At 39.4% G+C, this 26,935-nt stretch overlaps 3 protein-coding genes across 6 annotated transcripts; all 3 read right to left on the reverse strand.

Moving 5' to 3' along the window:
- Positions 1-1,736: 1,736 nt before the first annotated feature.
- Positions 1,737-2,895, reverse strand: LOC116264715 (zinc finger protein 6-like). Its single transcript, XM_031645073.2, has one exon. The coding sequence runs from the start codon at positions 2,632-2,634 to the stop codon at positions 1,939-1,941; it is 696 nt and encodes a 231-aa protein (XP_031500933.1). The 5' UTR covers positions 2,635-2,895; the 3' UTR covers positions 1,737-1,938.
- Positions 2,896-13,759: 10,864 nt separating this feature from the next.
- On the reverse strand, positions 13,760-19,009 carry LOC116265013 (dolichol-phosphate mannose synthase subunit 3). 4 transcript variants are annotated; one of them, XM_031645525.2, is made up of 5 exons: positions 18,582-19,008; positions 16,705-16,844; positions 16,494-16,601; positions 15,061-15,105; positions 13,760-14,100 (listed from the first exon to the last, which is right to left on the reverse strand). In XM_031645525.2, exons 2-5 carry the CDS (start codon positions 16,801-16,803, stop codon positions 14,086-14,088), a joined length of 267 nt encoding a protein of 88 aa, XP_031501385.1. In that variant the 5' UTR covers positions 16,804-16,844; positions 18,582-19,008; the 3' UTR covers positions 13,760-14,085. The 4 variants fall into 4 exon arrangements, with proteins under 4 accessions (XP_031501385.1, XP_049936633.1, XP_031501383.1 ...); XM_050080676.1 differs by lacking the exon at positions 13,760-14,100 and adding an exon at positions 17,396-17,460 and having other exon boundaries at positions 14,923-15,105; positions 18,582-19,009; XM_031645523.2 differs by lacking the exon at positions 13,760-14,100 and having other exon boundaries at positions 14,923-15,105; positions 18,578-19,009.
- Positions 19,010-23,745: 4,736 nt separating this feature from the next.
- Positions 23,746-24,457, reverse strand: LOC116263591 (uncharacterized). The gene has a single exon (XM_031643327.2). It carries the CDS (start codon positions 24,432-24,434, stop codon positions 23,760-23,762), a length of 675 nt encoding a protein of 224 aa, XP_031499187.1. The 5' UTR covers positions 24,435-24,457; the 3' UTR covers positions 23,746-23,759.
- Positions 24,458-26,935: the final 2,478 nt, after the last annotated feature.

Below are 26,935 nucleotides of genomic sequence, written 5' to 3' on the forward strand. Positions count from 1 at the left end.
AATTCACTCAATATATATATATATATATATATTATCCAATTTGAAGTTATAATTTCTTAAACCTCACTATCTTACCTACTTTCTTTTTCCCCTCCTCCTTTTTCATTTTTTTCCTTTTACAACCTTTCCTTTCACTTTAAGATCGCCAGATTTAAAAAAGAAAATGGACTTCAAAATCTAATAGGAAAAGATACTGATTCTACTAATGCCCTATATATATATTGTAGATGTACTATATCATGTACTTGAGTACATGGCTTCATGCGCATTCCAGCTCAAAGTCATTCATGCAAGTGGTTTTTCTTTTTAAGAAACAAAGTGCACTCATGTATTCCTCATGCAGACATTGACAAAGAAAGCACCTTATCGAATGTGGAGATAACGAGTTTCTATAAAGCGGATGAAGGTTTCAACTGTCAAATCTAATAAAAGAGTGATCTGTAAATTGGAACACATAAATTGTGTTAAACATGAACGTTATCGGCATTGAGCTTTTTGTATAGTTTTCCACACGCGCGCACGAATGCGCACACATGCACATATATATAGGATTTTAAATTTGCTGAAGTCTCAACCAGATTGGTGATTTTGAGGTCATCGCCACATTGGAAGTCTGTAATTGGTTTGAAGAAAAAATATTTATACTTTCTTCACAGAATCGATCTGTCTGGATTTTAATTGAATCAGCATGTGACTTAGAACTTGGAATATATGAGTATGCGATACTTAAAGGAGGGCCGAACCTTCATCGACATGATCTGACTCGTCGAGCACAAAGTACAAAAGAATGCTCAACTTTTCTGCATGCAATACCAGTGAACTATTCATACATCTCCGCAAGTGGCCGATCAAATATATATATGTATATGTCAATATACTCATTCTTCCAACTGGAACATAGAAACATGTACTGCATTTTATTGTGGATGAGAACAGTATTTGGTCCTGTCGATGGTGGAAATCACAGTTGCAAATCGTACTGTAACTTCACTCCAACAAATATGTGTTCTACGAAAGGGAACATTCAGATCTTGTTGTTCATGTTAAAAGTTACATGTGTGGCTTTTTTGTGGGCGCCAATTCTCCAAAGTACTTAGAAAACATGCTTACAATAACATTTTGGCTAGTTGGGAAGCTGGAAATCTTTTCTGGGGTGATTTAGTTGACTTTGAAGTCCAATTTGCAAAAGAAATTTAAAAGAACGTGGGAAAGGGCTGCCGTTTCTACTCAGTACATCTGCCTACAGTAATACAAATTAGTATTTTCCCACAATGATGCCGCCGTTTTTCTATCTGCTGCAATCTGGGAATTGTAAGCATGATGGGGAAACCATTTTCTAAATTGTAATTAATGCATCTCCATCAATCTTGATATAATCATTGGTAAACTTAAAGAAAAAATAACAATAACTGATAAATTTTCCACAAAAATGTGGCAGTTGGTTGCCGGGGTGGGAAATTTTGACAGGAAATTGCAAACAGGTGCTCTGCGCGCTTTCCTTCCCAGCTTGAAAAGAATTACCACAAAACTATAAAAAATCACACCTTTTTAGACTTACCATCATTTCATAGGGAAGGCATGGCACTAGAACTCCATGAAAGTCTGTTCAATGGAAACAATTTCCACCAGATCCGAACATGGGTCAACATAAGAATGCATTTTCATGTTTGCCTTTAATTTCTTTGTTCTCGCATTTGAGTTAGAAAAATTGTTATCTACTTGCCAACATATTTCCATTTCATTGAAGATTAACTCTCAATTTTCATTAAGAAATAAAAAATAAAAAGGAAGATTTACAATACCAGCTAAGAAACATCCTGTCTAGCCTCTCAAACCAGGCATCTTATGTAAACCGAGTCGAGCCGGGCTGAGCGGAGCGAAGCCTATAGACAAGTTCAGAGAAGCCGGTTTATCTTGGGGAGCTTCGAAACGCATAGTTCATGGTGCAGCTGGTCCAAGGCTCAGATGCAGATCCAAGCCGACTTCTTGGTCTCCGTCGCCGGAGAACTTTGTCGGCGAAGGTGAAGCAAAGGAGTGCGAAGGTAAGTAAGGCACTGACGAGTGGTGGCTGCTGCTGCCACCTTGAAACGTTTGCCGCGGCGACGGCGGCAAGGAACTGTAAGTTGCTGGCGGTGATGTCATACCAGGGCCATGAAAAGCCATAAACGGCCCCCCAGCAAAGCCGGCGACAGGCTGAGAGGGGTAGCCCCACGACGGAGAGCGCGCCGACGGCAACATGGCCGGAGCCGGCAAGTTCTTAAGTTCACTGGTGTAGCCAACTATGGGCCTTGAAGAGTGGGGTGAGAAAACGATGGATCCAGACACGGGTTGGAAGCCGTAGGTGCTCCCCGCCGGATACCGATTAGCATGCATCTGCGCTCTCTTCATCTGTTGCCTCTCCTTCTTGTGAGCGTTCTGATGGCCGCCCAGTGCCTGAGAATTGGCGAACTCCCGGAAACAATACTGGCACTCGTACTTCCGGCCGTCTCCACCGGGATTCGCACCGGATTCCGAAGATCCACCACCATGGTTAGATGAACTAGAATCATCTTCCTCGTAGACCTGGAAGCCGAATAGCTTCAGTGGCTTCTTCTGGTCAGGGTGGTGGCATGGGATGACTGAAGTTTCTGCCATGGCTGCCAAGGTTTCATCCACTCAAACTGCAGCAGCCATGGAATTAATTGTTGAAGGAGCTGAAAGCCCTGACAGAAAAAGAGAAGAAAAGAAAGCAAGAAAAGGGAGGCTTGGCGCCCTTGCGACGGTGATTATGAGAATTTATGTGGGTGCATATCTGTGTATATGCATATGTGTATTTATATAAAGTAAGCTGAGCAAAAACAAAGATGAATTAAAAGCAGCACGCTTCCCCGTAACAGAAGAGTGTCATTGGGAACATAACCAACCAGTCGAAGCACAAGCAATGCCAAGTTAGATTGTGTTTGTCTCATTAAATATAATATAGCTTCCTTGTCAAAATAAACATTTTTCTTTATACCATTTGGATATATATATATATATATATATATATATATATATATAGAGAGAGAGAGAGAGAGAGAGAGAGAGAGTATAAGTGATTAGGGATCTATTGTTTAGAAATAAACATAAGCACGCGTGCCAATTGGCCCAATTCTAATCAACCTTACTTCGTCTAAGAGAGGAAGGGGTTTCGGATTCGGAAAAAACAGGGATTCAACAGTTTATTTTTATGGCAAAACTATTGAGAATCGACTAACAAGAGAGGCCTACTGTGTTCTATTGGCAGATCCGCTTCCCTTTGGCAGCCGGGGTCCATGACCCACATACTACATTCCCATTTAATTAGATTTGGCAAAGGAAAGCCTAAGGATGGTGGCTATATCGCTTCTTATTTCAATGCGGGTCCTTGTATTTGATTAATTTGAGTTAACGTCCAAACCAAGCACAGACAGCGACCACCATTCATGGAGATCATGAAGAAGATGATGATGGTGGTGGTAGGCGTCCATCATGTGTGATGATGCTGAGATACATGGACATCACTCAAAGGCAGCAAAGGCAAGACTCCCAACATGATGAGGTCATGAAAGGTCCCCATCTGTTTGTCCAATCTTTACTTTTTCTCCTTTCACTTTTATCTTGGCCCTTAGGTGGCCCCTCCCCCCTTCTGATTCAGTTTCAAGGTTTTTACTTCAAAAGCAGTGTGGTAAGGGCGTTGAGGACGTGCGGGTCTGTGTGGAAGCCATGGCTGAAACTCGGGAGGTTTTTTAGGCTTTTTGACTGTTGAACGCCACCATGCAGGACAGTTCTTCAGCTGTCGATTCACAGGTTTCAGAAGAAGGGATAATTTTCAGAGTGCGCTTGCTGCACTAACTAAAGTGAGTTTTGTTGGAGCCCAAGATCCATTTGGCTTCGCCGCTTGCCACCTCTGGATTTAATTTATCGAGTTGGGTATTGAAGATTTCGATCTGAAAACCCGACTTTATTGAGGTCTTGGTGGGTTTTATCAGTTAAATTAATCGTTAGTTTAATTAAACAAAAGTTCGTGCAAGTTCTGTCGCTTGACGTGTTTTGCAATTTACTCAAACATGTTTGTACTTCAATCTTTTTTTTTTCTTGTTTTTTTCTTGGTGTATTCTCCACTTGCACACATTTGAATAAATAATCTGAACAACAAAGTGGCAGAAGAGGAAACCCACTTCGCAAGAAAATCCTTAGTTAGCCGACTCATATCTCAAGCTCATCAGGACGATCACCATGAAAAAGCATTTAATTAATAGCAGCTCTTGGTGTACATGAGCCAACAAATTTGTACATCACCAGTGCGTCAGGTACTATCATGTCATTGAAAAACTTGAAACTTTATTGGAAGTCTTGGAGTTGATATTTTGTAACAAGCAAGAATTTTGGTCACCAAGCAGAATCATTGTTTTTGTAGCAGTACAGAGAAAATGGACGGTCTAGAAACTTGAACCTTTTGAAAAACATTGAAAGCTTTTCGATGATTGAAAAACGCAGAGATTCCTGGGTTTCTTGAAATTAAAAATTGATTTAGAGTGGTAGCTCGTTCGCTACTGTATTTAAGAGCACTGTATTCGTCACAGGTTTAAGAGGCGTTCGATTTAAAGTTTTACACTGTTGGGGAGGTGATCATAGGTTAAATTCAGGCGGCTAGGTGTCTCAGAAAAACAGTGATTTGTCAAAAGAAAACGTTTTTCTAAGATTTTATCGTCCCAACTGCTTTCCAAGAGCAATTTAATAAAAATTTGGTTGGAATAGTTTATGCAGAACTACCAGGTTATATTTATATAAAACTTTGGACCTCTTGTAACTTGGAAGTCTTTAGATCCTTAGACAAGTGGGCAAAGCTCTTATTTGATACACTGCCCACATCTAAAAACCAAAATTTACAACCTTATCTCCCATCCCCCAGCTAGAATATTCTTATAATTGGTGGTTTTCCCCTTATATATATATATGAAAAAACAAAACATAATTTGCAAAATATCAAAACATGTTTTGGTGCTTTTCAGTTTCAACTCAGAGATCATTCTTCAAAGAACTTAGATTAGATACCAGAAAGATTTTCATTAAAATATCAGACCCACTAGCCTTCCCATTTAAAATGGTTTTTTGCCGGGTACCAAAATGTGTATTGTGAAATCCATGTTGCTGGACTGGTGGCCGGTGAAAGTTCGATTGCCAGTTCTATTCTCGTGGGCACTAATTATATGAACTGTAAATGACTGCCAGTTCTATTCTCGTGGGCACTAATTATATGAACTGTAAATGACGGTAACTCATGTTGTTAATTATTTAAAGTTATTTTTTAAAATTAAAAAAAGAAAAAGAAAACTTATTCAACTTGATCATCAACATCACAAGTATAGCCCAATTCTCTGGACAATCTCGCAAAGTGATTCACCTCCGGAATTGATGGTGACAACTCGATCGGCAAAGGCCCCAGCAACCAAACCCCGGCTTCTCTTTAGGGTTCAAATCTTTCCAAACCCAACTTGTCTGTGGATGAACGATGTGTGACGTCTCGCCATTGTTTGCGTGATTGGCGTTGGCCTTTTCCTTTCACATCTCTGTCTTAGTTGCAACTTTCTAACCTTTATACGAACATATGGAACCCTCAAAAGCACAACATATCATGAACCCACATCACATAGATCTGGACACGGACCCACCTCCTCTCCCAAAGTCCTCCATAATCACCACATGGGTTCCACCATGTTCCCCTCCTTTAACCACACCTTAGCAAACTTAATGTTAGTCTTAATTTGTCATCAGTATGTGTCAAAATCGCGTTCATAGAGCCGTGTAATTAAGATAAGGATTAAACACAGAGGTAAATCCTGATTTTGTATGAAACATATGGTAGCTGGAAGCTGGTTATATGCGCATAAAGGATTGTGCTCTGGGGGTTTAGTGATAAAAATACTCCTGATCAGTAAAAAGAGGACCCTTATAAAGACAAAAAAGGTAGTGACAAAGTTAAAAGGTTAAACAAGACGTTTTCTTTTTGAAAATTTCCCAAGTTACCATAACTTCCCCCTTCTTCTTTTGGGGTGCATATCTGTTACTTGCACTACCCTGGTGTACGCAACTCACTCTCATGGTCGTTCTAATTCAATTCTGAATTAGCCTGAGCTTTTTGAAACAGCAATTGGTGAAAGCAGATCCGGTAACTCGTTTATTGTGCTTCAGAAAAGGAGAAACACCACTAGGAACATCCATCTGCTTGTCAATATGCTGACAGTGGGCATAACAAGATTATATATGATCCATGCACTCTACTACTTGCTCTATATTATGGAGCACAGTCTTCTTCATCTTGGAATACTTGGCTGTGTTATATAGTGAGGAAAGTACTCTGGCTGTAAACTTTGGAACAGTAAATTGACTGGGTCCAGCGCAAACCCAGTTAACTAACTTTTGTGACCACATTATTGCTTTTACAGCTGACTGATAGGAATATTTTCTTTCTCTTTTCTTTTTGAGACAATGAGTATATGGTACTGCTCTTTATGAGCAAGATGCCTTTGTGTAAAAAGCACTCATTCAAAGTGGGATCACTGGATGTAGAGTGCTGTTTAGTTTATCCACCATTAGTTTGTGTGGAACTTGTCCTGAAGTGCACATTTCTTGGTGGGAATCCACAATTTCAAACTACAGACCATGCTGTTCCCAATCAGATTTTCCTTGATTTTTCCAAATGACTGTACCAAGATATTCAGTGCTCGCCGGTCGTGTGACGCACAAACCGAAATTTGGAATTTGGCTCCATGTCTGTAATGTACAGGTCCTCACCAATTTGGTGATTCAAATGGTAGGCTCCACATGATGAACTGCTTGAGGACCATTTCTTTATGTGATGAATGGTATTTGAATCTCTTTTATCATGTCCTTGTTGACAATGGAAGCATGCAAAGCTGCCAACCCATTCTAGGTGAGTTCTATACACATTATGGGTCACCAACCTTCTGTATATGTCGTTCCACATCTAAAACCCTATGAACTGCCTTGAAGCTCTGAGTTCTACTAATCGAGGCGATGCACCACCAACATTGGTTGATACCATCCTTGTCGAACCAAGAGATTGAAGTTGTTATCTGCAATATTCCTTCTTCAACGCTTAATTTCTACAAGCAACACAAGCAGAAGGGTTTAACATATTATTCAGAAAGACATCACCATTTTGGCAGTGACATGCTTAAAGGTTGCTTATGTAAAATAGCACGATTGATTTTTCTATGAAAATCCTTTATTTGACAGCTTTTATCTACTTATTTTTTAAGGGGCATAGCATAACTAGTAGGGCCAATGACAGGGTGGAGAAACAATTCGAGATCAAAGGTATACTGCCCCCTCACCCAGCATTCACACTGCCCTGGACCCCTAAGAGGGGCTTCAGCATTTATGATCTTGCTTACCAGAAAACTTCATTTCCTTATGATTATCAGGATATGAATGCAATTATATTTGCAAACGTGGGTTTAGACTGACCATGCTAGATTATACCAAATGATGCACCAAAACCTAATCCACCTAGTTATATTCATAAAGCTCTTGAGATAAGAATCAACATTTATAAGCTACATCACTTAATTAATTAGTTAGCAGCTAGCTAGTCGGTGGCAGCCGGCAGTCATATATATACAAGCATCTATTTTTAACTGAAAATCTCAAGGCTTCAGTGATTTTGTTGGTTTAGCGCTAATAAGATAATCTACATAACAAACACAGTAGCCCTGAATTATTGGGACAGTTGTAACTCGAGTCGTAGAAAAGGTTGAGCGGCTACTTGCCATAGGCCACGCCTAGGGTTACACTATGATGCTTCGTCTTGAATGACTAGAGACCTAACTACCAACTGTGGCCGTGCAGACAGAAATAGCCTAAGTACTTATTTCCCATGGTACACTTTCTTTATCGGTATAATATTTTTTAAGGAAAGAGGCAGGGTCCCAACCTAACCATATCTTATGCAAAGATAATGAAACAAGATTAGATGAGTTGTTGCAAGAGGCACATGGCATCCCCTTGATGTGAGGAAAAACACATGTGAAGATCCAGCTAAAGCACGGCCACGTTCCGGTGACATCTTCTGACTCAGGATGGAGTACGTTCTAGTGGGGACAAGGGCCCTGCTGCAACCCCTCCATTATCGATCCTTTTCCTGGTCTCATCGTTGCTACCATGATTACAGAATTGCTTGAAAAGTATACTTGATGCCAGGAGAGACAACGAAATGGCTTTCTGTTCTAATATAAACTCACATGAATTTACAATTTTAGTCTTACTAGCTAACAAGATTTTATCTCTTGTATATTTGTCAGTGCGCCTGCCTGTCTCTGTGTGTGTGCGTGCAAAAGATTTGGCAAAGTTTACTTTAATTCTTTCCAGTCTCTGTTGTTGTTGTTGTTGTTTTCCCTAAATCTAGATACTGTGCTTTATATGCTTTATTTTGTTGGATCGACCATTGATACTTCGAGTTTGACATGTATGCACTTTGTTCCTGCGATTCACGAGAAACTCTCGAGTCAAAGTCTATGGAGGTTCGAACGATATGGAGGCAGTGAACTAGATTGCCCCTACAATCAATTAGATCAATTGGGTACCAACTTTTTTATGGTTTCAAACGTGTGCAGACGTATCTATATGCTGGATGCGTGCTATGAATCGTGTAAACGTCATTTCATTTGAACGCAAGCAGCTTTTAGTCATTTCCCTTTACTATTGTTTATAGAAAGTTGGTTTCAATTCATCTGTTTGAACTTTGTCTTAGGGACCTTAAAGTCAAGGGCTTTACTTCCTATCATGCTCTCCACTCTTTGTAAAATAATGTTTAGGCTCTTAATTATGTTTCCTTTTTGTTGATTGACAGGATGTTGATGTTTACGTTTTTGATCCCCAAATCTCAGGCATGTCCCACCAAGTTGTGTTCATAATGAACATCGTGTCACACAATGACAAAAAGTAGTACAAACCATTACATTTTTCTTTCTATATATTAAAGGTCATCAGTTTTGTTCCTCTCTCTTTTACAAGCGCGCACCCCTATTTGTAACCTTATATATCATAGACCATGTCAGAAAGTCTATACCTTTTGTTAAATATTTCGCACACTAGGGTAACTAAGTATTGCAAGTGGTATCACCTAATACCCATAAAACACAAACAAGCAACTGAGGTAAGTGGTTCTTAGGAAATCAACAGGTTTCAGGAAGACAATAAAGTAATACAGACCTAGACCGCAACCCTAGAATGTTGAAGTTTTTATAATCAACCAACTTGGCAAACATGACCCAAAATCACTCCCATGATGTGGATTTTAAATACAAGATGCCAGCCATGAATCAAGCAATGGCTACTGGCTGCCACCCCCAAGAATCTGACAAAATATTTGTTTACCTAAGACTAGAAACTTTAGGCTCTAGAGGCACTCATGAAGTTAAGACTAGACCAATCAGGCGTACATAAAGATAATGAAGCCTTTTGATTGCTTAGGGATCAAGCAGATATAAGAATTGCATGGCCATCTAGAAAAATCCAAGAAAAAATACGTATTTAATAGATGTTGCTGCAGTCATAAGGGAGAGGGCAGTTCATTGAAGAATCTAGATCAGTAAAACCAGGAAGGCAATGTCTAAATGCTGAATTGTCAAATCAAGTTTTATATGAGAAGTGTATAAAATATCAAGACATGGTGCTGTATTGTCAGACATGTCACTGTGCAAGCTACTTAGAACCTGTGAGTTCAACTGATTGGGATCTAAACCCTGAAACATTCCAAAGGAAGAACAAGAGTCGTGAAATATGGAAGCATTAATTTCCATGTGAACTAATAGTATAGAAAAATATTTGGAAAAGCACAGCGTACTTGGAAGGGGACCAACACCATATTGCTTTGTTTTTGCAGGACGCTGTTTTTTTTATCAAACTAGGGCAGCAGGTTGTAGGTTAGATGGGAAGCTTGAATGCTGTATTGCCCCAACAATACCACTGCCGAGAAGAAATTTCACCTCAAGAACAAAGTAGCCAATGTTACATATGAGGTTGATACAATGTCCTGTGTTGGCAGCATTGCACGATTCACCATGAAATACTGCACTTTTTCCTTTTTCTTTTCCGTCCTTAACCCACCCTTTTGGTAGGTAGATTCAGATCTATTTAGGGATGTCAGAAGAAAACAAAAAAACAAACTAAAGAAAAGAAACTGCTTACTCCTGCACAAGGAGATCAGAATATTGGTTGGTCTAGACCAGAATGGCAGTAGTTCGGCGAGGACTCTCTCTCTCTCCCTCTGTGTGTGTGTGTGTGTGTGGGTGCTTGCAGGGGAGAACCTCAATTCTTGATCGGGAGTAAGACAAGGAGGAAAGAGTGCCCAAGTTTTCATTACTAGTCAGAAAGAGTGCCCAAGTTTTCATTACTAGTCAGAACTGCTGAGGGGCCCTTTTAAGGTATTTCAGGAGAGTTTGTACGAGCTTTACTACTAAGCACTCATGGTTTAAGTTAAGGAAACCAATAATACCGTGGAAACTTTCATGGTACAGATGGGTTAAACACAGTGCATTTATTAAGAATCACGCTCTCAGGAAGCCTTGATTGAATTTTATTCTTGCCTATGGCTCAACAGTGAGACAATCCTAGCATGAATTGTGGAAGTAGGGTGTTGGCATCAGCCAAATAGACAGCAGAACAATTGACAAATCAGCAAGCCTATCGGCAGAAAGGTGGAAGCTTAATAGACCCTCAGCCTCAATGATAAGACATGAACCATACACAACAACGATGCGTGGAAGTTACTTCCAATCTTAGCAATCAGATCTTCTCTGTCCAAATCTGTTCACATGTACATGTCTAGCAAGCAAAACAAGACTCACTATAAAAAGGCATAGCTTTTGGTTGCACCACAGACACTGACAAATTGCTTATTCTTTCCAATGGGGTGAAATTAACAATACTTCCCACCATTTCTTTTGTTGTATGCCTGTAGGAAAAGTTTGGGGACCAGTCTGAGTTTTAGCTCCAACTTGGGAAAAAGTGGGCCACGATCAGGACCCTAGTTCATACAGGCCCAAACATGCGGAACCACGCCAAAATCACTTTGGATTCTGAGGTTCTAGGAACTCATTTCAGTATATAGCTTGTTTACCCCTCTTAGAATGCCGCTTCAGTTTTGTGGTGAGATCAGTCTGATGCATCAGTTCTATTTCTATTCTGTCGTCAGCCTCATGCAATATCCAACCTTGATCCGTGTGACTCAATGGTTCTCTGTGGCAATTCAAACTAGAGGATCAATCTTTCTGAACAAGAAAACCAACGGCTTTATATCATGAAGCTTCGAACCCTGATCTTAGATCTCGAATTTGAACGCATTCAGATCTTCGTTTCATGCCTGTGTAGGGGCATATATCTGATGTAGCTATTAATATATCGTAGGAAGTAAATGGACCAGCTTCAGATGAAATGTAGCCACTACCAATCTGACTAATCTGATTGCTGCCAAATTGGACTTGCGAGCTGTCTCCGCTTGAAATGGATGGTGGCGATTTCAAACACAGTGATTTTATGGCTTGTCGCATCACCTGGTTCAAATTCTAGTGGTGAGACTGCATTGCGGCAAATAGAACAGGTAAAATTGTGGGTTGGAAGCTGAGGTAGGTTCATGCCCGCTCTGAGATTCTGCTAGGATCTGTTGTGCCAAACAAATCTTAGATGTAGGATTCTAACCTGGTCTTGATCCATTTCCCTGTGCATCAATCTGGTGAGGAGGATTTGCTGAGGAAATGTGCTGCACGCAGCTCAGACAAGTCACATCAGGATCAGTAACACATTTCGGTATCAATCTGCATTGAAAGACGCATTCATAAACTAAACTGTGGAACACCAACCTAGTTCATTTCTTAATAACTCACATTGACACGCCTAAAAAGATGCACTATGCAAGTACCTGTGCATTTCCGCGCTAAGTATTGCATCTTAAGAGTTTAAGACGAGAACAAAAGTGAAGCGGCCCGTGAACCAACCATGAAAAGAATTGTTTCAGACAGCAATGACCACAGAATTTTGGAAGAGGATCGTGTAGAAGTATGGTTGTAGGTTAACGTAGTCATAAAAATGCCAAACCAACCCAGCTCATGATGTTCTATAAAAGCCAACATCGCTTCACCTAACATCCTAGTTAGTCATGCTACGTTCGAGGCCTTCACCCCATTCGCTGTGGCTTCTTGCCTTGGCCATTCAGAAAAACTAGTGCTCCATATACAGAGGTGATATATGCATATCTCATGCGACATTCCGTCTAACTTTGTTAGTTCTATTGCCTCATCAACACAGTAGAGACTCCTATGAAACAAACAAGAATATCCCAATTTTATTTTTTTTTTCTTTTTATACTGAAAAATCTCGCCCCTTCATGGCTGTGACAAATTTCAGGGTGTCCGACAAGTCCCATCGTGCATGGACTTGTACGATTGTGCACGAGATGGGCAGTCTCACAATGCAGGGAATAAAAGGCTTACACATAAATATGACTTTACTTTTAAAGTAGATTGAAGTGCTTTATAAATCTATTCTAAATTTTCGGAAGGATTCATAAAATATTTATGAATTCTTCGTGTTACCAAATGACCTCCTAGTGAACTACACTTCTGGACTTTAGGTGGTGCGAGCCACACCAGGGGCGTGTTTGAGTGCCAATATAGGGCGCCATTTCCATCTCATGAGATGGAGTGTTTCTGACACCCACTCTCCTATTGCATGCAGTGACGGAGCAAAAAAAAAAATTAGTTAGAGAGCACCTGTTTACAAACATTTATATCTGGAAAGACACTTATATATGTATAAAAGTAAATATTAAATTTTCCAATGTAAAAATAAAAGAATTTTAAAGATGGGTAACTGCCCACACCAGCCCACATGTGACTACGCCACTGGTCAAGGATGCGACAGATTTTAAATCACTTTTATGTAAATGAGACTGAGGTTCAGTATCTTCTACTTTGGAGTTGATAAAACTCCATCCAGCCTTTCAAACAAGTGCAACGGCATGCAAGTTTGTTATTTTTTAGTTGTGAAATCTTACAATTTTTACTAAGTAAACACAAATACTCATATTACATGTTGTCTGATTTAGTTGATGAAAAAAAATCAAACATGAAGTCCCGACATACTTATCTTTTTCATTTATTTATAAAAAAAGAAAATGAACTATAAAAATTTATGATCTTAGATCTCTGACCGGGTGGCCCAATCTTCAGCCGATACAAGTTCGATTTGCTAACTATCCTTATGGAATCTTAACCAAAATCAGGTAGCTTACCAAGAGGTGGTGATGAATGATTGGATTTGAATGAAAAGCCTAATACTAATGAAAAAATAATTGTTCTTAAATAATCAAACTAGCATCTTAAACCAATTTGGCTTCTAACAGTTCTTTCATGTACATCTCCCATCGAATCCATCCATGACAATTTTACATATGACGCTTTCTCTCATTCACTGATCAGTCGTTAACAGTTTACCTGAGAACGAAGACGAGTCAACTGATCGCCTGAAAGGTCAATCAGTTTTTCACCAGTTAGATTTCACTAATTTCCAATTTTGTGGACGGTAAAGATAGAAAAGGCAAAAGGAGGATGAAACTAAGGTGGCTGGAGCACAGTGGTGAACGTCCAACTAAAGAATGCAGTTGGCGTTTCAGCTGCGGACATTCAACGAAGCTAGGAATATCAACATTTGGTGTGGAAACTGAACATCCACGTATCATATATTTTTTCCAAATCGGTTTGAATGAATCTGATAAGTAATTGAAATCAAACTTAATACAGCATTTTGCTTATGAAACCGATCGCAGTAAAATTTGAATGCAAATACGGCCGACTCCATTAATGGACGGGGACAATAGTTAAAATCCCGGTCAGTTCACATTCTCAAAACTTTTGGGAATGGATTCATAGCCCGTTGCGTTGCGAACATCACTCTCCATGGGAGTAAAACCTCCAAAACCTTCCCAAATCTTCCCCTTGGTTCAGCCTTGGCACAGGGAATCCACAACCCAGCCACTCAACTCTCAATGTTCTTCGACGAAGGGCTTCATATCAGAAAGATCTGTAGAAACATTATTAAATTTGTAAGATTGAGGACGCAAATGTTTGGAATATTAAGGACATAGTAATAAGTAAACTGCATACAAGGAAGCAAGGAAGGCCTCATTTCTATTATCCCATGAGCCCACACAACGCAGCACGAGGATTGACAAAACTAAACGAAGCCAAGAAAGCCAGAAAGTACAAGGGGTAGGCTAAAGTTTCACTATTTAAAACTTAAGCTGCACTGGTTGGCACCTGAAGGCGTAGGACGCATCTCGGCCCATACGCGCGGTGAAAATGAAACCATGATACCCCTGAAGGACTCCTTGACAGAGCTTCAGTTACGGGCTTCACAGCCTCTAATAAAGAACACAAGAACCTGTCATAACCTACTCTCAAGTCCTAATTTGTAGAACTGCTGGACCAAGTAATCACCCAACAGTACTTTTCGTGGAATTAACTGAGAGATTAACTCTCCCTCTCACCCGAAGATTCTATCATTTGAATCACAAGCCCTGCAGAATTGCAGAGGAATCGTTTTTTAACATCTAAACAACCATAATGTCTATATGGAACACGTTCAACTCGGAAAGGATATGAGATTTTCGGATACGTTCTCCACTTCTTTTTTCCATGGCATCCAGGATGTTCGTCCCCTTGCAGAACCAGAATAAGACTTCGCGCACCGGAAAAAGTGCCTAGAGGATAGCTCATTATACGACCAGGAAAGCGTGATTAGGTTTCATGTGGACGTCACATATTCAAACACATGGAATAGTTTTCAAAGATCTTAACTATAGCCTACAAGAAACATCAATTAGACAATAAGACAAGACCCACATAAAAGCATAAGATATATTCATCATGTACAATTTCAAATCATCTAACAAATGTGAACATTTGGTAGGATGTAGAAGAGAAGGAAAATATAGTGAAACTAGCAACTGCCAATCAGGTCTCAACTTCTATAGGAACTCACGTCAACCCCCCTTTTTTTTAAAAACTCCACTGCCTCTGTGACATCCTACAAAAAAATATCGAACCAAGAGGCATCAGAAACAATATAGAACAAAAGGCTGCTTTGTTAACCATGCAGTAAAAGAATCATCTTCACATGCAACAGATGGATCAGATAAATCAAGTAAATAAAAAACACAAAAGCCAATAAGACATCCAATGTACTATATGATGCTCCGAACTAATTTACTTACAAAACTAATATATTTGAGCGGCAAGTACACGAAAATTGTGCAGCAGAGATCATTAATGCAATTAATGTCACCAAATCAATGCCATGACAATGCCATGACAAAAAGGAGGGACAATTTAACATAGATCATATCTTAGACAAGGCTAGGGATAACATAGATCAAAATTTTCCTGTCACTAAAAGAGGTGCTAAATCCATGTTGATGCACTCTGAAACGGTCCACCTTTCCAGGAAAATGATTAATTTGCAGAAAAGGACAGAAACATTTTAACAGTATGGCATCAAGTACAAAAAGAGAAAAAAGGGAAAGCTAAAGAGATAAAAAAAAACAGCATTTAACATATCACTATAGAAGAAAGCTAAAAGCATTTTGAAAGCCAAGATCGTTTGGAGAGCTTGTATTCTGATCACATCAAGTTGAGATACAAGTTGCCAACCTGCAAACCACATCAAAAATAACCAAATGTAACATGAATGTTTTACCCAAGAGGCATAACTCGTGATTGTGTTGATTGAAGAGCCAGGGCTAGGGGACGTGAACCATCTTATAGACCACTTGCTTGTCAGGTGACTCAGGTCCACTTTTTTGCTAGAAGTTTTCTTTCTCTTTTCTAGATGACATGATTACCACAAAAGTCATGGGACATGAATGCAAACAATGAAACGTATGTCAACAAAGTAAGGTTGGAAGTCTGTCTAGAGTGTCTTCTTTAGCACTTTCTAAGAAATTCATCAGGATGGCTTGGCCACTATTAACTTTATATCTTTCTCTGGTCCACTCCATATATAAAATAAGCTGGGTTTTGCACTTATCTGTCCATCACTGTCAAAATATTTGGCATGTTTCACAGGAAGTATGTTCTAGCATGCTTTAGTTCCTCTCAAACTATTGAAGATTATAGCAGATCCGAACAACCAGATTGCCTCACCAAAAACAGACGGTCAGACACTAATCTGTACTTCAGTTGTTGGCAAAACACCCTTTTATGTAATGCACTCAGTGATTTGCTTAATATACCTCCCGGCTCCCAGTGAGCTGGAAGCCAATGTAGCCTCACAAAGAGATATAGTGAAATATACAACATTATAGGATATATCAAAAGCAATAAAGCTGTCTATGCGTAGAAAACGTTGCATGCACAAAAAAGAGAAACCATGTCTGCCACAATTGTAAGGGTGCAATTATAAGGGTGAGTAGAAACCTTCTGCAACAGGACAGCTTCATGTGGGCATGTAGGGAACACCATTAGACCAACACCCACCATTAGGAGGCCATAGCAACCCAAAGATATCACAAAGTATACTGGAAACTAGATCAAACAGAAGAATTTTGTGAAATATTAGAAGCACTTCAATCAAGATGTTTGAGGATGAGCAGTGCAGCTTAAATCATTAACGTATACAAAAACTCACCAACCATATACTCCCTGAGACAATTGATGATTTTAATAAGCCAATCCAAACGGCAGATGCAGCCAGAAGCAAGGCCATAATCTTGACAAAGTGCTTCATTAGATTAAACAAAAAAATTGGTCTCCTTTCAGACTTTTAAACTGTCATGGAAAAAGAAAAACATGCATTAATTAATAATGTTCAATCTTATATGTGACTACCAAAAGAACACCACAGACAAGATCTTAAGTATAAAATTTGGAAATTTTAGCTTGTAATATTCACAATCTTCAGTGTTGTTCAAATTTCATTGGATGTCTCCAAAGAGACAGTAATATTCATTACCTTCAAAGGGCATGAAAAACAAATAAAAAATCAATTCCCTTTAGACTATTGTCAAATGTGCCCCCACTCCATCAAATCAATTCCTATCTCATTGTAAAGATGAGAACCATCTTACAGGAAACAACAAACATCACTCGAACATTTGGACCAGGTAATCTGGACAGATTTTCATGCCACCTAAAAGCACATCCTCATCTAAATTTTTTATTAGTTCCCCTTTGTAGTCCATAAGGAAAGTGAGTGCTCCAGTAAGAGCATTTTATTGGACCAAGAAGATGAAACAATTCTTACGGTCAAGACACAATCTCCAAACAGCATTCCATCAAAGATTCACATTGAAAAATAAGTTGCATATTTTCCCACTTACTTAGTAGCCAAACAATCTGAATTCCATTTAAATCGGACTGTCTTTAGAATATAGCTATGTGCTATCTGCAGACAGATAGATCATATTCATCTCAGAAAAATTCTACCTGGACGCTAAAAATCACATGACCAAGTATCAGGGACATGTTAAAGCATGCATAATATGAAGTTCCAAGCTAACAAGAAGACTAATATGTTAAAAAAGCATTGGCTAGGAATCACATAATTTCAACATGGGCCTAAATATGTAAGCTGAACCTCTTTCCTTGGAAGTTTAGGAAATCCACAAGACCCGAACCATACAGGACAAATAAGCCAAATTCATCTACTGAGGAATCAAAAGGAAGGCATAGAGAAACAAAAGAAATACGAAAGCAACATCCACCTAGAAACCAAACTAAAGACAGATAAAAATTGGCATAGTTTCGACATTAATCTATACGATTTCTCAGTGTATCTTTTCTATTGAAAATCATATTCTTGTATCGGAGTTTTGCAATAGATTTTTTATTTTCGCATCAACTGGACAACTAGGTCACATGGGTGTGGGGTGTGAGTGGGGTGCAGGTGCGGAATGCGGCAAGGTCCAAAAAATACTTCGGTGCAGGTGTGATGAGACATTATTTTATCTATATATATATATATATATATATATATATATATATATATATATATATATATAATCAGAAAAACTTATAGCAAGCCAATATGATGACTGAAAAACATGTAAGAAATAAGAATCCCAACCAAGCTGAGGAACATAATGTAAAACTAAAACATAAGAAATATACAAATAACAGAAAGATGGAAACAAACATAAAAAATCAGCAAGGCACAACCAGAGGAAAATCTGTCGCTAACATGCTCATGAACAAAAATAAAAAATGCTACAAATAGAAAGATAGAAACAGAAATATAGAGTATCATAGGATGAGTTGCTGACAACAGAAAAACAAATCGGAAATCAACTGGAGTCGCCGGAATGTTCAAAAGAGGGAATCGGCAGTAATTGAGGAAAATGGGTAAATCAGCAAGGGGCTTTTCAATTGAATGTTGGGAATGTGTAGTTGCGGCGTGGGGGATGGGAAACGCGTCGTCTAACCAATAGGTTGGCCGGAAAACGGCGTGAAATCCGGCGAAAAAGAGTGTGAAGGGCATCGTTTGATGCGAGAGTTGAGTGCACCTGCCTGAACCAAGCGGACGTCGAGGAAGACCTGTTGCGTAGAGGGACTGGACCGTCAGGTAGCGTCCGAAAATCGATCAAAGAAGCCGTGATTCACGGCGGTCGGCGATTTTGAGAACGCTGGAAAGAAGACGCTTTGCCTGCGATTTTGAGGACGCTGGAAAGAAGACGCTTCGCCGGCGAGTTTGAGGACGTAAGAAAGAAGATGATTCGTCGGAGAGAACCACGATTCGCCGGGAATCTTCGTCGGCCGTTGGAAAGGAGCTTCTCACGAAGCAGAGGAGCAATCGGCCGTCGGGCAGCTGAAGGACTTTCACGAAAATAAAAAATCAAAGGACTTATTGATCTTCCGCGTGTTCTGATCGCACCCGGTTAGTTAGTCATTGACGCGAGTTGGGTGCACCTCCGCGTCGTCCACACTGATGCGACATACTGCACTCGACACGCGCAATAAATAAGTGATGATGGACGATCAACTTCTGGGGGTACAAACAGAGAGGAGAAAGAGCGATGATAAAAGATGATAAAAAATTAGGAGACAAAATGACAGACCGACATCATCTCTCAATTGCAGAAAGAAACCAACGTTGCAGTTGAATGACAAACAAGACTCTTTTGTTGCGCTCCTCCCAAATACGCCACCAAACTGAAATGGAAAAAGAAAAAGAAAGAGATTGGTCCTTAAAATGCATGGTCTTCTTCTAAGGATCTTTTAATACCAAGCATTTGGAAGGTCTTAAGTTCCAGGTTTTAAGATATTTGTAAATGCTCTAGTAACAAAAAAAACGTGTTTTTTTTTTTAAATTGTGATAAATTAAATTATTGTTTAAAACTTAAAAAAACATTAAAAATGAAAAAACATATTTTTTGCTTTTTTTCATTTTTTATTTTTTTAATGCCAAACAGTTTTTTATTGCAAATTTACTTATCTTTGTGTTATTAACTTTTTACTTATTTTATTTTTTTCCTTATTTTTAGTTTTTTTTTTAATTTTAAAAAATTTAATATATATTTTTGCATTTTTTCTATTTTTTTCAAACTCCCCATATTAAAAAAACACCAGGAGGTTCTCTGCAGCGTTTTGAAAGGCAATAGTAATGACTTGAGCACAGCTAAAATCTAGAGTCTCGTTTCATGAGCAGAGGAATCATCAAATTATCCTTTAAAACATCAGTTCAGTTTTTGGTGATAACATATTTCTAACACTTGATTATAACAAACGTAGATCTGAATTCAGTCAGTTCTGACCCTTTCTCCCAATCTTTATCAAGTGTCAACCAATCTTTATCAAGTGTTAACCAGTAGGAGAAACCCGATTCTGAATTTCAGCATGGCTGTTCCCTGATCATGCTTTCATGAGAACAGTTCATGCATCACAAGAGAAGAGATCATAACCAAGGACGGCAAAGTAGTCGACACTTTCTACGTCCAGGACATCTCCGGTAATCCTGTTGATAGAGAGTCAATAGGATCACTGGATTTCTCTTTGGAAACCTATTCAAGGCTCGGTCACTTCATAATTTCAGATTGATAAAGGTCATGCTCATGAGAAATTAAGCAGCCTCCAAAACAGCTTAACTGGATACTAAAACACAAACAGAAAGGACGAGAAGAAGAATCCAGGCGACAGAATGCAGTCAAGCTCATGGCGTGATATTCCATCCCTCTCCATATACCACCATTGGAGCATAGACTGCAACATGGTGGCATACAGTACATATATGTGTATATACACTTGTATACATGTATAATCAGTTGTGCAGATAGTAGTTGCACAAAATTTAATTGCAGCAAAAAAATAGAGGCAAAGTTCAGCTCCAGCAGAGACACAGTACAAGATTCACTCCTAATTGAAGAAAGCTGGACTTGCTCCATAAACCAACTGCCTGCCTTTTCTAGAGCACGTACAGATTGCATGCGGTTGCTACAATTTCATTCTTCGATAAGTGTTGGCCAGGAAGCTCCAATCCCATTTTATTTCAGTGAGCAAAGATTAGATAAGAGTAAACATCTGAAAAAGGTTGGTACCCTATGAACACAACAATTAATTTCTCCATTCAGTGGTGGCTTTTTGGCACCAACCAGTAGGGGTGCACAACTAGTTGAGCTACTCGAGCTCGACTCGTAAGCAAGTTCGAGCTGCTTCATTAGTTAAACGAGTCGAGCTCGAGTAGCTCAACTCGTTTAACTAATCGAGTCGAGTTCGAGTTCATTCATGTGGACTCGTTAAAGCTCGACTCGGCTCGTTATTAAAATATCGGTTTTAAAAAAACCGGTTCGAGTCTTAGTCGAGCCTTAATCGAGCCCACGTATTCGAGCCTTAGTCGAGCCCAACAAGTATTGATGACTGTAAACGAGCTTATCGAGCTTAATCGAGTCGAGCTCGAGCTCGAGCTCGACAAGTGACTATTGAGTCGAGTTTGAGCCAGGATAGTGGAGCTATATTTGAGCTCGAGCCGAGTCGAGCTCGTGTCTTACTGAGTTCGAGCTGACCGAGCTCGGGCTCGGCTCAGCTCGTGCTCAGCCCTACCAACCAGTTCCTACACTTGATCCAACGTTTTTGGAGTTGATGTAAGAAAGCCGCTTGGGATCTCCATTCACCCACCCATATGAGCCGAAAGAAAAAGAAGAAAGAATGAAATTTAGAAAATGAAACTAACATATAGAGGAAGGAAGGAACTTGATCGACCGTAGATGTTGATCGCTGGCATGAATTTGAGCTCCACCTTAGATTTGAAAGACCTGGTTCTGGCTTGGTTCAAACTCGAGTCGAACTTGAGTTCATTGACTCAGCCAAACTCGTACTTGGCTCGACTCAACCCAGCGTGAGCCAAGCATAGAAGAAATTTATGTTAGGGTCTGTTTGGTAGGAGGGAAAGGAAGGGAAAGGAAAAGATTGAGCAATCCCTCTTTTGTTTGGTTGGCTAATTATGAAGGAGAGAAATGGAAGGAAAGAGGCAAAAGTGTTTGCCTGCAATGGGAGGAAAAGGAAAGAGAGAAATTGTCTAGTGTAAATCTTTTCCTTCCCAAATCGAACGAATTGAGAAGGAAATGAAAGAAAGGTAAGTGGAAGAGTTTTTTATTCCCACACTACCCCTCCTTTTCTTTTCCTCCTTTCTAAATCCATGTGCTATTTAGTCTTTTTGTCTATTCCATTCATTTCCCTTCCTTTCTATCCAAACAAACTTTTTAATCAACTCTTTTCATTCCTTTCCATTTCATTCTTTTTCCTTCCCTTTCTCTTCCCTTTCCTTCCCATTCCCTCCCTTTCCATCCCTTCCTTTCCCTCCAACCAAACAAAGCGTTAAAGTGGAAGGGCTTGAAACTGGGTTCGAGATTCACTCCTAATTGAAGAAAGCTGGACTTGCTCCATAAACCAACTGCCTGCCTTTTCTAGAGCACGTACAGATTGCATGCGGTTGCTACAATTTCATTCTTCGATAAGTGTTGGCCAGGAAGCTCCAATCCCATTTTATTTCAGTGAGCAAAGATTAGATAAGAGTAAACATCTGAAAAAGGTTGGTACTACCCTATGAACACAACAATTAATTTCTCCATTCAGTGGTGGCTTTTTGGCACCAACCAGTAGGGGTGCACAACGAGTTGAGCTACTCGAGCTCGACTCGTAAGCAAGTTCGAGCTGCTTCATTAGTTAAACGAGTCGAGCTCGAGTAGCTCAACTCGTTTAACTAATCGAGTCGAGTTCGAGTTCATTCATGTGGACTCGTTAAAGCTCGACTCGGCTCGTTATTAAAATATCGGTTTTAAAAAAACCGGTTCGAGTCTTAGTTGAGCCTTAATCGAGATCACGTATTCGAGCCTTAGTCAAGCTCACGTATTCGAGCCTTAGTCGAGCCCAACAAGTATTGATGACTGTAAACGAGCTTATCGAGTTGAGCTCGAGCTCGAGCCGAGTTGAGCTCGTATCTTACTTAGTCGAGTTGAGTTCGAGCTGACTGAGCTCGGGCTCGACTCGGCTCGTGTTCAGCCCTACCAACGAGTTCCTACACTTGATCCAACGTTTTTGGAGTTGATGTAAGAAAGCAGCTTGGGATCTTCATTCACCCACCCATATGAGGCGAAAGAAGAAGAAGAAAGAATGAAATTGAGAAAATGAAACTAACATATAGAGGAAGGAAGGAACTTGATCGACCGTAGATGTTGATCGCTGGCATGAATTTGATCTCCACTTGAGATTTGGAAGACCTGGTTCTGGCTTGGTTCAAACTCGAGTCGAACTTGAGTTCATTGACTCAGCCAAACTCGTACTTGGCTCGACTCAACCCAACCCAACGTGAGCCAAGCATAGAAGAAATTTATGTTAGGACCTGTTTGGTAGGAGGAAAAGGAAAGGATTGAGCAATCCTTCTTTTGTTTGGTTGGCTAATTATAAAGAAGAGAAAGGGAAGGAAAGAGGCAAAAGGTGTTTGCCTGCAAGGGGAGGAAAAGGAAAGGGAGAAATTGTCTAGTGTAAATCTTTTCCTTTCCAAATCAGACGGATTGAGAAGGAAATGAAAGAAAGGTAAGTGGAAGAGTTTTTTATTCCTACACTACCCCTCCTTTTCTTTTCCTCATTTCTAAATCCATGTGCTATTTAGTCTTTTTGTCCATGTCATTCATTTCTCTTCCTTTCTATTTAAACAAACTTTTTAATCAACTCTTTCCATTTCTTTTCATTTCATTCATTTCCTTTCCCTTTTTCTTCCCTTCCCTTCTCATTCCCCCTTTCCATCATTTTCTTTCCCTCCAACCAAACAAAGCGTTAAAATTGTCCAAGAACTCGTACCTACCAACAAGGACTATGAACCTAAACCTACTGGAACCCAGTTTTATCGAGACTTGAGCTGGTCCGGCCTTGTCCTGCTTTAGTCCAACATATTCGATTGATTAGAGCATGTCCAATTAAAACCAGATTATCAGATTGATATCCCCGTTGACTTCCCATGCCTTCAACATATGAAGATTTAGACTAAGCAAACAACAATTTTAGATCATCATGAACCAGAGCCTATTTGTAAATATAGTTTCAAAGTTTACTTTGGAGGGTGGACATTTCTTCATCCACGGGAAAACGGTTCCGGTGTTCGTCCACGGAATTCTGCATAATCACAAGAAATTAACATAATTGTATATCCACAAAAAAGAAAAGATACAAGAAAAAAAAAATACAGTAGAAGTAAGATCAAAAGCAAGCCTTCCTATTCTTCTCTTTTCTGCACAAGAAAAATCCGAAGCTGAACAAGCTGCTCTTCCCTCTAGAAATATATGGCGTTGGGACGTTTAGAACAGGCTTGACCTTAACTCCATTGTTGTGCTCCTTCTTCTTCCTCGTCGGCCTCTTGCCGGGCTTTGCCGATGCCGGTGGCACTGCCGCCGCTGCCGCAGCCTTCTTAGAAGCGACCTCTGTTGTGCTTGTTCCAACCGATTGGCTCCTTGTCAGTCTGCTCAGAGAACACAGGAAAGCAGACTTGGTGATGCTCCTGCAATTCAAGCTGCTGCTTCTGCCGAAATTACACCAGAAGGATTTCGATGCCTCCGTCGTCGGAGCCGGCTTCTTTGATCTGTCCGGGACCTCTTGGAGGCTCTCTTTCCTTAAAAATGGAGGGGAGAACCGCCGAGGAGGAGCACAGAGAGGCGCAAGTGGGAGGATCTTCCCATTAGAGAAAAGCTGGTCTGCAGATGAAGAGCAATTCTGCTGGGGAACACAAAAGCAGAAATCACTGGAAGGGGACTGAAGAAGGGAGGAATCCTCCCGGTGGTCGTCGTCGAACCGATCGGCAAGAGAGAGATCTCCCGAGAATGAGAGCCGGGGTACGGTGGACCAGTCTGAATTATCAAACAAGATCTCTATAGCCATTAAGGAATGTTCGAGACAATGCAGGAGAAATACACCATTGAAAGTCAAGCATAAGCAGAGGAACAAATTATGAAGACGGCTGTAGGCAATAGAGGAGCCGAAGACGAAGGATAGCGGATGACCTGTTTATTGACAATGACAGAGATAGTAAGAAGGAGAAGGGATTAAGAGGAAGAAGAAGCAGGTTGAAGCTTTATGGTGTGGAAGAGAAGAACGACTATGTTGCAGAAGAGGTGGCGCAATCTCTCTCTCTCTCTCTCTCTCTCTCTCTCTCTCTAAATATGATATATATATATATATATATATATATATATATATATATATATATATATATATATATATATATATATACATTATCAATGTATGAAATTTTAGTTTTTTTAATGTATTTCTTAGTGGGGATCTGATATGAGCCTTATCTTGTTACCACGCACAAGTCTCTTTTTTCTTTGTAGTTTTGATAAAATCTGATCTCATGAATGCAATTATGGTGCAATATTTGATGAGAATAAACTCTTATCCACCGCTGGAATCCGAGACACGTATGGTATTTTGTAGTGGGTTTCAAAGTTCAACGGTCATACAAATGGCAAAGTTCAGTGGTTTTAAAGCAGACTTCATTTTTTAAACATAATTTAGAAAGCATAACTCATGAAATTTCTATACCCGTTGGTTAACCACGTTGATTACATCTGCAGGGTTAAGTTTGGCCAAAGGATTTGCTTTAAGATTGAAAGAGCAGTAGCTACAGGGATGTTCATGAATTCTGTTTGAACATTTTAGTTGTGCTCAATAAATAATTATATAAATTAAACCAATGTCAGTATTAAAAGGTCAATGTTCTACTGCTGACTGATTAAAGCATCCCTAGATACAAACTTGTTGACATAGGTGATATCTTTTAGGGGAAAAGTTTTTTCTCTTCTCTCACTAAAGTTCAACCAAAGACGCTGTTGACATTTTTTCTATTCCAATTAAACAAAAGCTCAGCCTAACGTCAATAAAATCTATATAATCGTGACTATTTTTTTCGCAGATTTACACACGTTCATCGCCATAAATCTTTTACTAAAGTGGCGCAACTTGTCAGTAAAAAGAAACTACCTGTTTAATTCTAGAAATTTCGTGGAACTATTGCCGGATAATCTTCAAGCTTTTATATATTAATAAGGCTTCGAGATTATAAATCACAACTCACCATTCTATATACTATTTTTGTAAAATCAATCATGTAGATAACATCTATATGTTTCCTTCTACGAAAAAAAATTGTTGAAAAGGCATAAATTTCAATATGTACAGTTGCTTGTCATAACTCTATCTTTCTCTCTCTTCTATATATATATATATATATATATATATATATATATATATATATATATATATATATATATATATATATATATATATATATATATATCAAGGGTTGTTGCACATCTTAGTTTATTGCATAGATGTTCCAATGGACATACTTGGAAGCCACTTACCGATATAAAAAGTTGGTGGACCTACAAATTAAGATGGCGCCCATTACTTGAATGCACGAAAGAATATTACGGGGAGCTCTACATGTTTCAAAGACATTTGAGACTAATCCCAATCTGCGAAAAATTCTCTTAGTTTGATCAATGGCATCTGATGCTTACACCAACATCTGGTTGGAAATTGCAACATACATGCTCAACGAAAGCGCACGGACCACATACGAGTCTCTCCGGATTGGAGCACTACAGTAAACGGAAAAGATCGGATCTCTCTCTCTTGTTTTCCTGCCAATCAAGATTTGAAGAATATTCCAAGAAATTATCAATGACTTATAGAACAGCAGTATCATAATCAAGCGAAAATTCTATATATTCCTATTAGTACACTAGTAGCCATGATAGGAGTAATAAACCATAACGCAGCATTCATAGTCATGCTAGATAAAAAAGAGACATGATATGCATACGCCTCTTACATTGCGTATATATATTAGCAATTGTTAAACTAATAGTAGCCACTTGATCTTTATAAAATGCAGTACTGCGATGAAGTCAGCTCAATTGAACCTAATTATTATTCCAACTACTCGCTGTGATACAGGGAGGGAACGTTCTAGGCTACCGCATGTCTGTGTCCGTGAGCGTGCGCGCACGCACACGGATCATATACGGCAGTGAAGTTTTGCAATAGCATATACAGAAGGGACATAATACGCGGAATGCCTCCAAAAAAATTTTACTATAGCTAGATGGTGAGGCTGCAGGTTGTTTTAACGAAGGACACTGAGGTTCCAAAAAGGATGAGATTAACCTCCAGGTTTGCACTATCAATGATGATAATGACAATCAATAACAATGAAAAAAATGCAGCTAACAGTTTCACGCCGTCATCCCAACTTCCATTATCAATTGTACCCAGCCAGCATCGACAGCGATGAAGATCCTAATACCACTGCAACTGTGTTAAATTCATCGATTAGTTATTTGCTGAAGGTGAAAGAAGAGAGAAGAGAAACC

Source organism: Nymphaea colorata, chromosome 11, assembly GCF_008831285.2.
Source record: "Nymphaea colorata isolate Beijing-Zhang1983 chromosome 11, ASM883128v2, whole genome shotgun sequence".
NCBI classification, from domain to species: domain Eukaryota; kingdom Viridiplantae; phylum Streptophyta; class Magnoliopsida; order Nymphaeales; family Nymphaeaceae; genus Nymphaea; species Nymphaea colorata.

Excerpts from the sequence above, each read along its gene's own strand:
- LOC116264715 (XM_031645073.2), bottom strand. The coding sequence starts at position 2,634 with ATGGCAGAAACTTCAGTCATCCCATGCCACCACCCTGACCAGAAGAAG.
- LOC116265013 (XM_050080676.1), bottom strand. The coding sequence starts at position 16,803 with ATGAAGCACTTTGTCAAGATTATGGCCTTGCTTCTGGCTGCATCTGCC. Across the intron at positions 16,602-16,704 it reads TCTCAGGGAGTATATGGTTG|TTTCCAGTATACTTTGTGAT; the intron begins GTGAGTTTTTGT and ends TGTTTGATCTAG. Across the intron at positions 15,106-16,493 it reads AAGCTGTCCTGTTGCAGAAG|GATGTCACAGAGGCAGTGGA; the intron begins GTTTCTACTCAC and ends ATTTTTTTGTAG.
- LOC116263591 (XM_031643327.2), bottom strand. The coding sequence starts at position 24,434 with ATGGCTATAGAGATCTTGTTTGATAATTCAGACTGGTCCACCGTACCC.